A 13,940-nucleotide genomic window follows, 5' to 3' on the forward strand; every position below is an offset into this window, starting at 1 on the left:
AAGCCCCTTCCCTACTGCTGACTCCCATCTACTGGGGGTCAGGGGGAGGGGGTGAAAGTCTGCCTGCCACAAAGATGAAACACTGACCACTGCCATATTTCTGACTTTGGGGTCAGTATCATATTGAAGGCAGACTCCCCATGCTGCCTGCAAGATCGCAATGGCAATTAAAAAAAAAAAAAATCATGCAGCACCTTGGGTCTGTGTAAGGCAGCACTCCCTCAGGTGACCGTTCCAGGATTCCTGGGCAACTCTTCCACAAACCACTGAATGCTGGCCCCTGCATCCAGCACTTGTAGAGTCCAAATGGCGCAAATACAGTGAAGGCATGTTTCCTTCATTTGCATGAAGCTAACAGACCCCTCCCCATACACAGGCACGCATACTCTGTTGCTTTGGGACCTACCAAAGACTGCAGGGAGGCAAGGCCTTGCCTGGTCTTTTTAATCCTGTCCACGTCCGAATCACTGAAAAATTACCATGAGTTGTTCTCATTGTCTAGGTTCACATATGAAAAATAGTCACTTGGCCAAGGTGCGGGTGCCCTTGAACCTGTACCCCAGCAAGGAGTCAAATTGATGGAGAACTGTTGATGATTTTTTTTTAATGTATGCCTTGTAATAACTTTGCACTTTGACTATTATAAAACTAATGGAATGCATTTTCTTAGGTATATTCCAGTGCTTATGGCTCAGGCCAGAATCTACTGGAACTTGGAAAACTACCAAATGGTTGAGAAGATCTTCCGAAAATCAGTGGAGTTCTGCAATGAGCATGATGTTTGGAAATTGAATGTTGCCCATGTTCTCTTTATGCAGGAGAACAAGTATAAAGAGGCAATAGGCTTCTACGAACCAATTGTGAAAAAGCATTACGACAATGTAAGACACCAACATTTGCATGCGGTTTTGTTTTTTAACCATAGTGAATTGTCATTTTTAAGTCATTTTATGTCCCTGATGATTTTATTCAATACTTGTTATTTACAGTCTGATAGCTGTCAAACTACTCTAAATTAAAGCTTAATTATTAGATATTAATAGTCAGTTATGTATATGTATCCAACCAGCATTTAGAATTATTATTCATAGCCGAACCACATTTTTTAATTCATTCATGGGATGTGGGCGTCACTGGCAAGGCCAGCATTTATTGCCCATCCCTAATTGCCCTTGAGAAGGTGGTGGTGAGCCGCTTTCTTGAACCGCTGCAGTCCGTGTGGTGAAGGTTCTCCCACAGTGCTGTTAGGGAAGGAGTTCCAGGAGTTTGACTCAGCGACTATGAAGGAACGGCGATATATTTCCAAGTCAAGATGTAACTTGGAGGGGATACAGTATATCCATATCCTGATGTGCGCTTTCTAATAGGTGGCCAAGTTTGTGGTCTTGACCTGAATTTTTTTTGGCTTGCTTGGAGTTACACGCACAATCCTTTAGTTTATTTTAAAAAGAAAAACTTGGTAAAGGTGAGTGTGAGACTTGAGTCAACTGATCACTGTTACAAGATCTCTTCTGTTAAGTTGTTAGTTTTTTGGAAGTGTTCCTCATATGTTTGATAATTCTAGGATCAAGGTTTTTCAAGGTCAAGTCATATGTAAACCCTAAATTTACCAGATTCTATGTTGAAGCAGTGACAAATATTTCCTTATTGAACACAAACCTAAGAACTTAAATTGACAGAAGACTGATTATCACTGAAATGTTTTCATTTGGTGATTTTTGTCTGTCAATTAAGTGAGATCTGTACATGAAACGTACCAGTTTTATTGGGTATACAATATACATTTTATACAGGCATTGAATTGACAAATGCAGTATCTCTAACAGTTTACTTTTGGATTTGTTCACTGACAAATAGGATTGGATTTTTATACGGAATCCATGGCATTCTACAAAGTCAGAGAGACTGATAAATTTCATATAAATCTCCTAAAAGCTGTGTAAAATACTACACAATTCATCGAGCTCTCACAACTTGACAGAATTTCATAGATTCTGCAGAATATATGAAAAACATACAAAAACTTAATTTAAAATCATAGAGTTAGCCCACTTAAGGGTTGATTTAGGTTGTGAATGTTATTCCAACCACAAAATGATTCAACATGCGTTCAATGAAACAGGGTGAGCAAGCCCTCTAGCATTTCTTATATATAAACTGTAAGGCAACAATAGAGCCTAACAAAAAGCAAAAATAAAATGCTATAAATGAAACAGGGGACATCAAATTATTCAAAATATGAGAGTTTAGGATGCTAAATAAAATTAATTAAAAACAAGTCTTTTTGATGTACATTTATGGACGAATGCATAGAATTAGGTAGAAATTACAAGACAGAAATTGGCTGTTCGGCCCAACGATTCCTTGTTGATGTTTATTCTCTACACGAACAGCAGTCCTGATACCATATGCTCGCTCTGTTCCCATATTCTTTTATTTTATTTTCAACCACCTACTCTTAAATGTTAACATGGTCTCTGCTTCAGTCACTAACTCTGGTAGTACATTCTATAGCCTTGCAATCCTAAGTGTAAAATTGTTTCTGCTGCTCTCTGTCCTAAATCTCTTGCATTTAATCTTGTATCTGTGCTTTTATATTCTAGACCCCTCAGTCACTGGGAACAGGCTGTTTCTATACTGCATTCCATCCCTTCATAATTTTAAACATCTCTGTCAAATCACCCCATAATCTCTCCTGTTCTAAGCAAAACAGCACCAATTTTTCCAAGTCTTTTTTTATATTTGTATCACCTCAAACAGGGCAGCATCTTCATGAATCAACATCCTTCCTATAGTATGAAGCCCAAAACTGAAGTCTGTGTTGCCTGCTTCTAATTATTTCCTTTTCATCTACATATTTAGGAATTTAATTAAAGATTCCAAAATTTTCCCGACCACAGATGTTACACTAATCAGCCTGTAATTACCTGGGTTAGCACTGTCTCCCTTTTTTGAAAACAGACATTGCATTAACCACTCACCAGTTTTCCAGCACACAACTACTGTCTATAGAATGCTATAATTTTTAGGGTCTGGGCTATTTCTTCCCCCATTTCTCTCAGCTTCCTTAGATTTTGGGCACCACACTTTAGGAAGGATGTCACCTTGGAGAGGGTGAAGAGGAGATTTACTAGAATGGTACCAGGGATGAGGGACTTCAGTTACGTGGAGCGACTAGGGAAGCTGGAGTTGTTGTCCTTAGATCAGAGAAGGTTAAGGGAAAATTTAATAGAGGTGCTCAAAATCATGAGGGGTTTTGATAGAGTACATAAGGAGAAACTGTTTCCACTGGCTGAGGTTCAGGACCAGAGGACACAGATCTAAGGTAATTGGTAAAAGCGATGAAGAGAGTTTTTTTTTACGTAGAGAGTTATTATAATCTGAAATGCACTGCCTGAAAGGGAAGCAGATTCAATGGTAACTTTCAAAAGGGAATAAGATAAATATTTGAAGGGGAGAAAATTGATAGGCTATAGGGAAAGAGCAGGGGGAGTGCGACTAATTGGATAGCTCTTTCAAAGAGCCAGCACATGCACGATGGGCCAAATGGCCTCCTGTGCTATAAGGTTCTATTAACCTCTCAGGTCCTGGCACTTTGTCCTCCTTTAATTTAACTAACTTCGCTAATACTTTCCTTTTTATATAGTATAGTATCTCACATTTTTTAAACAATTTAGGATTTATCGCCTCTCCAAAATCCTTCCCTTTTGTAAAAACTGAAACAAAGTAATTGAGTATCGCTGCCAATTTCCACTCATCCTCTACTAACTTACTATCTTCTCCTCTCGGACCCCACTTCAGATTTGGCAAATCTCCTTTTACTAATATGGTTGGAAAATACTTTATTGTTCTTTTTAATGTTTTTTTAATTCTCTCCTTGTTACTCCCTCATTGCTTTTCTATTCTTTTATTAAACTTTCCTTATTTTCTTGTAGGCCACGATTTTACGAACCTCGGCGGGTCTGTGGTGGGCACAGTCAGTGGCGGGTCGTGGCCCCACTGCTGTCTCCATCCCGGCCTCTGAAATGAATTTCCCCTGATTGGGCTTGCTAAGCCCGCCCAGCGCATTTCCCAGCCAAATAGAGGAAGCAGGTCTGGTGACGTCATTTGATGACGCATCATCAGCCAGTTTCCTTAAAGGGACCATGTCCAAATTTATTTTGACATTTATGCTGTCCGTGTTCTACAGCATTGAGGTGCTGCAAACACTCACAGTCACTGCACAGAGGTGCAGGGCTACACCCAGGTTATTCCAATTCAATTCAATTTTATTTGCCATATGTAACTAGTACAATGGAATGCTTACTCCCCGTAGGGACAAGTCAGCTATTCTTACAGCGCCGTGTTCAGAAAGTCAATTCTTTGGCATCCAGTGGCAGTGGGAGCACGATGTCCCTCAGCCGCTCCATCCTCCTCGTCGCCGCGGCCTCCTCCTCACTGTTGCCGGCTCGGCTCCACGTGTGGTGGCCTGCTTCTCCCGCTCACCCTCTGGCCACCATTCCCGGCTCCCCTCCTCCCAGCCGGACTGCGAGTCGTCGTGGCTGCTGCTGCTGCTGCTCGATGCGCTGCACTGCCTCCGCCTGACTCGCCGAACACATCCTCTGGTCGCCGCGGCCTCCACCTCACCGTCGCCGGCTCCGCGGTCCGACGGCCCGGGGCCTGCTTCTCCCGCTTCCGGTCCGGCTTCTGGCCGCCATGCTCGGCTCCCCTCCTCCCAGTCGGAATGCCTTCCCGCTGAGGAGCTGCCGGCCGACGAGTTCTAGCGGGCCGACGAGTTCTAGCGGGTCGACGTGGCTGCTGCTGCTGCTCGATGCGCTGCGCTGCCTCCGCCCGACTCGCCGAACACCTCACTCCGGTTGCGGGAGCGAGCGGCGAGAGCGGGCCGCCCGAAGCAGGGAGAGCGCGCTAGCACCGGACCGTCTCGGTTGCCATCTTGACTCACTATATGCACCACAGGGAGGTTCTCGTCCCTTCCCATGGGCGGAAGAGACCTCCCCAGGACACCAACACAGCCCGATTGCACATTGCAGAGGAGAATACAAGCAGGGATGTTGTCAGGAGGGCCTGGGTGCAGTGCTGCAAACGTTTCAGTGATCCCAGTAGATCACGAAACGTTAGTAGAAAGCCACACTCCTGCACATCCTTACTCACACCAACTTACCTTGCACCTCCACTCATCCCTCTCTATCTACATTATCATATCCCCATCTCACTCGCCACCCCTCACACTTGCCCTCATCCTAGTACAATCATACCAACTAACAACACACAAGGGTAGGCACTTGGGTGTTTCATGCAATGTTCATGTGAAGTTTCTGTTATTGTGGTGTCAAACATTGTAACCATTATTTTCAACACTTTGCATTCTTGGACAGATTTGTGTGCACCTTTGGAAGTGGCTTAGTGAGTTGCAGTGAATGGTGAGACATAACGGTACCCCCCGCAATGGTGATGAGTGTGAAAGGAATGGCTTGGGCATTGTAGGGATGCTTTATGGTGTTGGTGTGGGGTGGTGCCAACCTGGCGCATCATGTGGCAGCCAGCGTGTACAGCGTCAAGTGAAGTAAATCTAGCCATGGTGAGGCCATTTCTGGCCTCCCAGGTAGCAATGTAGTCGGGTGCTGATGTCCTGTGCAGCATTGGGTGATTGCGGAGAAGGTTGGTGTTGCTGGTGTGCCTGGTGCTGATGATGTTGGGGCTGATCATGGTGGGATTCTGAGGACCAAGGTGAGAGAGTTTCAAGTGCACCCATGCTGATGGAATGGATGGCAGGTGAAGTAGCGATGACAGAAGCGATCTGTCAATTTTGGGAGAGGTAATGAGGGCAAACTGGATGGAGACTTCTGTAAAGACTTGCAGCATCCTGAATCTGTAGTGGAAATGCAGTTTAGTGAAGCTAGTGGTTAAGGGAACATATCTCAATCAGCTGGGAGCTTTGACTTGACATTTGAAGCTGTCAACTCATCAGCTGATTCAGTGGCCACGGACCTTCTGCCTCAGCTTCACAGACGAGGTCCAGGCACAGCGGGGAACCGGTGGATGGCCTGTCAAATCCAAATAGCTGGGGAAAAAACCATTGATAAGTAGCTGTAAACAAGCCGCTAATGATTTTAATTGCCTCTCCTGCCGCTGCCTGTTGGGTCTGCTCGGCGCTGGCAAACCCGACATCGGGAAAGTCCAGTGTGTGTGTTTTGATAGCATGTTCCCGACCCGCTGTCAATCATTTTAAATTTAACAGCTGACCCACCACCCATCCCGTCCACTGAGGGCTGGCAAAATTCCAGTCGTATTGTCTTATTTTTTATCATACCTATAGGCTTCATATCCTCTTCTCCAATCTTAGTTTGTTTCTCACCTTTTTACTTATCTGTAGTATTCTGAAACTTGGTCATTTTTTTAAAATGGTATATATTTATTCTGTAACTTTGCAATCTCCTTTTTAAAAAGTATGCTGTTGTTGATCTACAGTTCTGTGTATCAATTTCTCTTTCTACCTCTTCTTAACTAGCTCACTCTGCATTTTTCTAAAATCTGCCCTATTCCAATCTGGTGACCTTGTTTTTGTACTAATTATTTTCCTTTTCTATTTAGACCTGTGCGTCATTCTCCCAAAAGTGCAATTTCTGAACAAAAATGGGAAACTTAAAGGTCCTGTATACCAACTACGTATAGGTAATGCCAGGCAGCTGTGTACACCAGCACCAGGAGATTGCCTGCACAAATACATGTAACCCCCTCACAATATTGTCAGTTATAATACCTTTGCAAGTCTATTCACTCATGCACTAGATTCTACATGGGGCCAGACTATTAATACACTTCAGTAGAAAAAGTTTATCCACTATTATGGTATAGGAAAATTGGGAAGTAAAGCTATTAAAAGGTTTGCTTAAGAAGATCAAATTATTGTAGTACATTGTTCCAAAACAGAAATTATAAATGTTTCTTTAAATTTTGTAAAAATACTTAATTTTGGTCAAATGTAATTTCTAGTTGTTACATACTTCTTAAAATATTGCATCTATATTCCATCAGGATTTGTACTTGAACATGGCAAAATTGCAGGTAATTTAGAGTCCATTCTAATCAGATTTTTTTTAGAACTGTGCGAACATTAAAAAGGCATTATTAAGTAATCACTACAGTGGGCATTTGGTACATGCATTTCTGTGAGTTGCCACTAACATTAATACATGAAGAGAATAATGCATTAAAAATGTATTTATTCTGCTTAACTAAACAATGCCTGTATCGCCTTATCTGGGAACTTTTCACCTGTCTACTGTAGTTGGGCAAGTGTAACATCCAAGGATGTCCCTGCAAGAGAAAAATCTCGGTAAAAAGACTCGACAGTGGATGAGATTTTTTTTTTAACAACTGACAGTATGATATAACAGCATGATCTGAGTGTGAGAAGTGTTGTTTTGTATTAGAAAGAAGTGTTCTGGTTATGTGTGTTTATTGTGATGTAGAACACTTCAAGTTGCAATATCCTATCTCAAGACTTCTACATTGAATCCTCTATATCAAATCATTTTTTATTGTAAAATGACTTGCTATACTTCTACAGATGATTTGTTTTCTTTTACGAAATTGTTTTAAAACTGGCATGGAGATCTATTTTGGTAACTGCCAGGGAACAGACATCAGGTGATGATAATGGGGACTTTGTTTTCCATTGATTGTAAAAAATTTGAATTATGAAAACTGAGTTAGAGGAACTGATTAAGGGTAGTCTTTTGAACACTGCTTTTACTGTAAAGGGATAGTACAACTTTTGTTGAACTGCTAAACTTTCTTGGGGTAGATGCAGTCTATAAAATATGGGATTTTGATTATACTTTAAATCATAGTTTTTAATCTAAATTGTCATTCTCTTGCCAAGTCTATGACTGGAATGTAACCAATGCAGCCTTTATTACAGAATTAGACCGTTCCTTATTATTGTTTGTGCGATTATGTTATTGATCAATATTATTGCATTAAACTGTACCATAATTTTTTAAAAGTCACCAGATGTAAAATTTAAAAATGTAGTGAAGCACTCATTTAAATTATTTGGAAAATGGCTGCGACAAAACCTTAAAATAGATTTTTAGTCAGTTTTAACTGGAATATTTTGTGACAACAGTTGTGAAAGAGGAAATTGTTAGATAAATTGAGAAATTTAAAATTCAAACATTTAGGAGATACTATACAATGAAGTAAAACTCCAATTAGGAACACCAAGTTCAAAAAACTGATTTATGGTCTATTGCTTTAATTTCACAACAATATATGCTAAAACATTATAGTTAATTACGGGATTCTGGAGGAATAAGGAATCCTATTTAGTAGCAATTTTAGTCCCTAGTTATATAATATTGGGACAAACTATATAAAAATTGTCTAGAGTATTAATTTGAGGACATCAGCAACTTGTGTCCAGTAATTGATAATTTTGCAAAACGTAACTTTCCAAGTCCAATATCAAATGAAGCATGAGAGATTGAATGCAGTTGTATTGCTAATAGTTTCCTCTACAGCTACACAAAAAAAGTATAATATACTGCATGTAGGAATTTTAAAAATGGACAGTGTAAAGTCTGTGGGTTGTACAGTTAATAACGACACAGACTTCAGGAATAACAAACAAACAGATCTTTACTATTCGAAGATCAGGGCGAATCTGCCCAAGGAATCATGCCACAACACTTATATACCGGTGTGGTCACCGTCGGTATTACAGTATACAGAAGCCAAACAAGTAGTGCCACACCTAAAGTAGTTCTCTTAAAGGTGAACGGTTACATACAATAGTTCTCTTAAAGGTAGACGGGTACATACACTACAATCCTCCCTTTTTAGCTTATTACATACAGAGTCCCCATTAAACATAACATATCTTCAACTTCATATAAAACAATTTACAGACATAGTCTCGGTGGGAAACAGTTCACAGGTTCAGTCTCTGCGGGAACAGTTCACAGATTCAGTCTCTGATCTTGACTCGGTCCGAACAACATCTCTTTGGTGTAGATGGTTCACATTGCTAGCGTGACTCCTCCATATCCTTTTCTTGACGTAACAGCTTGAACTTTCGTCCTGCTGAACCAGCAGTGCTGACTTTTACAACAACTGGGTTGCCTTGATATTTTCCTACTTCCCAACTGATTTAACTCCTTTCGTAGGGTCCACGCATGATCTGGTAGAAGTGATAATATTTGCGATAGTTATCATCTTCTGCTTCTTCTTTTTCTTTTCTGCTTTTTGGAGACTCTCGGGGCTCCCTTATCAGCTGCCAGCTGTAGCGCCACCAACTCTCTATGTTCCTTCGACTTTAAGTGCTTCATCCTGATTTCGGCACTTTGGGAGTTTTCATCACAAACTGGGCAGACCACATCCTCGTAATATTCAGTGTCACTCAACAGGTCATGGTAATATTCGGGTTCGTCCTGAGTTAGGCCAGCGAGAGGGCCTTCTACTTCCTCCTTACCCATCTGGACATTAGCTGACTGTGGTTCCTTCCCTAGACATCTTTCTTGAAAAGACTTCTTCGTGCATTCATCTTCATCCCGCTCTTCCTGGGTTTCCTGCAAATCCTTCACTAATGACCTCATTTGTGATTTCAATACTTCCCCTTCCCTCGGGGATTGATTGATCGGGCTATTCAATCCTTCTACTGGAGCAGCTGTTTCAACATTCTGTTGTTCACATAGACGCGATTCAGCGTACTTTTGGCATCCCAGTAAAGTCTGTTTTGCAACCTCAGCTATTTCCCAAACTTTTGAGAGCTCCGAACTCCTTCCCGTTGAAGATTGAAGCTCGTGTTCAGATTGTTCCCATTGCAGAGTCTTTTCCCTCAGCATATGAAGGAGTTGGCTGACCGTTAACTCTTCCACGGGAACACTGTGGATCAGAGTCTTCTCCATTTCATCCACCTTTTCCTCCAATACTTCCACCTTCTGTTCCTCTTGTACTTTGGCTTTCAGCGCTCGGAAAAGTTGCGCCCTGATGCTCTCTAGCTCATGTTCAGGGACCATTCTTACAGTCTCTGTGTTTCTTACAGTTTCCTTTTCTTCCACTGAAAGGATTCCCAGTTGAATCTGTTCTTCAAGTTGTTGAACCTCGGACATTGCCGCCTCATATTTGTCTTGGGTTTCCTTCAATATTTTTATGAGTTCTTGGACATCTTGTCTTTCATGTTCTGCCATGTCTTTCACCTCTAATTTCTCATCTATGGATGGAACTTCTACCGATGAGTCTGTCTTGGCCTTGAGCTCATCAAGAATTTCCTGCAGCCTTTGGACTTCTTGCTCATGTTCAACCTTTAGTTGTTCATATGCTTCTACTGAAACTAGCTTTTCGGAGGTTGCCGAGTTAACCCCCTCCAGAATTGTAGCCTGGGCCTGTTCATACTGTTCTTTCAACTTCTCACACTCTGCTTGTAAGGAGTCGTAGAGAAGAACTGGAATAACATCCTGGCTTCCTGAAGATTCCTCTTCATTTGCTTCTTTCGCAATTTCCTGTTGGAGTTCAGCCAAGGCTGCTATGCTATCTGCCTCTCGAAGTCTCACTGCCATCAAATCTTCTTTATTCTTGCAGTCTATCTCAGCCATTTTCCGATTACTTTCATTTAACTGAGTGAGTAGTCCCTTATTCTGGGCTGAGAGATATTGCACCTTCTCATGTAGACCATAGCACTCCTTCTCTGCTCGACATAGCTGGTTACTGCTGATTTGGTTCTGTGTTTCAAGTTCCAACATCCTTTGCTTAGCTTCTTTCAGTTTCGCCCCTATAAGCTCCTCTTGCAACATGGCCACATTATTCACATCAGGTAAAGAAGCGTTTCTCTTTTCCATGTCCAAGATTTTTTTCTGCATATCTTTAAGTGCACACTGCGATTCAGCTTCTCTTAACCTTGCTTGCACTAGCTCCGTCTCCAATTGCAGAACAAAATCCTCAGTGTAGCGTGGTTTGCCTTTATGCTGTATCTCTAGATCATGCAAATATTCTAACTCCTGAACATCATAAGGGAGATGTGATCGGTAATTGGTCACGATGGCTCTATGGTCGCTCTTTGCTTGAGCTAGCTGCCTCTGCTGTCTTTCCAGATTCTCCCATTCGGTGTCCCAGAACTTTTCCATTGTTTTCATCTCTTGTACGAGACGGTAACTCAACTGTTCTAATTGTTGTCGTACTTTGAAATAAGTTTGAGTCCGAGTTCGGTGTTCTTCCGTCGTGGATAAGTCCTTAACTTGAACAGGCTCAGAATTCTCTGTCAAACTGGAGTTCTGCTCTGAAGCTTTATTCTTCTCGGTAGCATAAGCCTTTATGCATGTCTTCGTTTTCTCCACCATAGTCGGCAAGTTCATTTTAGCCTTGTCTTCCATATTTGAGTTGGTCTTATCGTCATCCGTTTCAGAATCTGAGCTGATAGCTTGCACCGAGTCCTCACTCATTATGGCTTTTAGATAGTGCCACTCCATGTCTATTTTCTTGATCCACTCTCGTCCTAGAAGTGATGGTCCTCCCTCAGATAATACGTACAAGTTCATTCTTGGGTGTTCTTTACCCCTATCTCTCACCTTGACTCTTATCTTCCCCATGGGGTATACCTTATGCCCCGTGTATGTCTGCAATACGAACTTGGTATTTCTTAAGGGTATGTGAGAGAATAGCCGGTGGTAGTCCCTTCGATTTATGACTGATAGAGCTGATCCAGTGTCCAACTCCATTCTTACTTGGACTCCAGCTATTTTTAGTATGACCCAGATAGTTTGTAGGTCAGCTTCCTTACTCACATTGTGAATTCTCAGACTACCCAGCTCCTGGCTGTTTGGGTCTGAGTCTGAATTCTGTTCGTCTGAACTCTTCTCAGCCACCTTGTGTACCTTGTTGTACTTTTCTTGTGGTGGCTTCCTTTGGTTGTTGGTCTTCTTCCCTGACCGGCATACCTTAGCGATGTGACCCAGTTTGCCACATTTCCTACATTCTTGGTTCTTAAACCAGCATTGATTCTGGTCGTGTGTTGTCTTCCCACAACGATAGCATTTTGTTGTACTTGAGGTAATTTGGTCCACCCCGAGTGCCGCCGCCTTTAGCTGCATTTCCGCCGTTCCTTTCGCTGCGGCTTCGTGCGATGCGGCTATAAGGACAGCCCTGTCAAGTATGAGGTCGTTCTCTTTGAGTAGTCGCTTTTGTGTCCCTTCCTTGGACAATCCGCATACGAACTTGTCAGATTCCCTCCGAACTGGCAGCATTTCGCTAGCCTACGCAGTTCGACCAAATATTCCGTGTTGCTTTCGTCTTTCCGTTGCGTTCTTGCATAGAATTTGAATCGTTCAGCCAACATCAATGGTGTGGGGTTCAAGTGGCCCTTCAGAACAGCCACAATCCCTTCGAAAGTCTGATCCGCCGGTTTAGCTGGTGCTAGTAGATGCTTCAAGAGCCCGTATGTCTTTGCGCCCATCGAGTTTAGAAATGTTATCGCTTTGTCGTCTTCCTCTATTTTGTTGGCTTCACAATAGATCTCGATGCGTTCCACGTACGTGGCCCAGTCTTCTATCTCAGAATTAAAATCGTTAATATTCCCTCGCTTAGGCATCTTCCTTTCCTTGGGAGCAGCACAAGTATTTCTTTAAATTCTTATTTATTATTTATTTATTTCTAAGATGGCGGTTTTTCCCGCAAAAATGGCGGTTTCCCGCTCTTTCCTTCTCTCCCCGCCCCTTCAATGGCGGTCTCCCGCGTCTGTCGTCTTCTCCGCCTAATGGCGGCTTCCCGCGTTTCTTCCCTGGTGGGAGGGGTACGCTTTCCCCACAGCGGACAGGTTCAGCCGCTGGGCTGGCTTCCGCACAGCTCCCCTTACTCGGCTCTGTCTTTCTCTCCCGCTCGCACGGCTCTACCGGCGCTGGGTACCCCGTTCACGGAGAACAGTTCAGCCGCTGGACTGGCTCTCGCGCAGTCTCTCTCCCCTTGCTCGGCTCTGTCTCTCTCTCCCCCACGTTCGGCTCTACCGGCGCTGGGTACCCCGTTGGTGGAGAACAGTTCAGCCGCTGGACTGGCTCTCGCGCAGCCTCCTTTGGTCGGCTCTGCCTCTCCCACATGCCCGGCTCCTGTTCACCTCCCAGCCCTCACGCAGTCCGGTGCTTCCTTCCCCGGCTGCGGCTGAGTTTCTCTCTTCCCGCGCCTGCTCCCGGTCTCAGCGCTTCGTGGCTTCGGTCGCTGCCCGGCTTTTCCCGCCGATCGTGGTCCGGCTATCTCACGACGCCGTTGGACCCGCCTTCCTGACCAGCTCTGCTCCCCCTCGACCGTGGTCGAGTGCACAGCCCTTATCCTCCGGATTTCGTTACACTTTCCCCTACTCACAGTCTCCGCGGCCGCCTTGTTTCCAGCTGATCGGCGCACTCCGCACCGTGGTAGAAGGGTAGTCAGTGCCTGTTGCTGATGGAAGCTTTTGTTGCTAAAGTCTTCCTCCTTTCTATTGCTGCAGCCTCGTGTTTTCTTCCAGCAGAACGACGAGGGCGGTTGCCTCTCTTCGACGCTCTTTAGTTGCTTTGGTAGTCTTGCCGCAGGGTACGATCGGACTCGTCGCCACTGTAAAGTCTGTGGGTTGTACAGTTAATAACGACACAGACTTCAGGAATAACAAACAAACAGGTCTTTACTATTCGAAGGTCAGGGCGAATCTGCCCAAGGAATCATGCCACAACACTTATATACCGGTGTGGTCACCGTCGGTATTACAGTATACAGAAGCCAAACAAGTAGTGCCACACCTAAAGTAGTTCTCTTAAAGGTGAATGGTTACATACAATAGTTCTCTTAAAGGTAGACGGGTACATACACTACAGACAGGATTTCACTTCATGAGTGAGATTGAAACAGCAAAGGTGAAGTTGAAAGATCCAGAGGGTCTTATTAGACGTATTGTTCATCAAGTACAATCACTGCAAAGT

General features: G+C 43.4%; 1 protein-coding gene across 2 annotated transcripts in view; it reads left to right on the forward strand.

Moving 5' to 3' along the window:
* ift70 (intraflagellar transport 70) overlaps nt 1-13,940 on the forward strand; it is a 156,831-nt gene that overhangs the window by 115,391 nt on the left and 27,500 nt on the right. Inside the window, exons 14-15 of one of the 2 annotated variants that reach the window (XM_086000484.1) lie at nt 671-881; nt 7,036-7,065. In XM_086000484.1, the coding sequence (XP_085856610.1) occupies nt 671-881; nt 7,036-7,065 (241 nt within the window). The remainder of the gene's footprint in view (nt 1-670; nt 882-7,035; nt 7,066-13,940) is intronic. The other variant, XM_086000485.1, reaches the window with a different exon arrangement.

The sequence above is a fragment of the Somniosus microcephalus genome, chromosome 11 (genome assembly GCF_052327205.1).
Source record: "Somniosus microcephalus isolate GS21.2 chromosome 11, FLI_Smic_1.0, whole genome shotgun sequence".
Classification (NCBI taxonomy): Eukaryota; Metazoa; Chordata; class Chondrichthyes; order Squaliformes; family Somniosidae; genus Somniosus; species Somniosus microcephalus.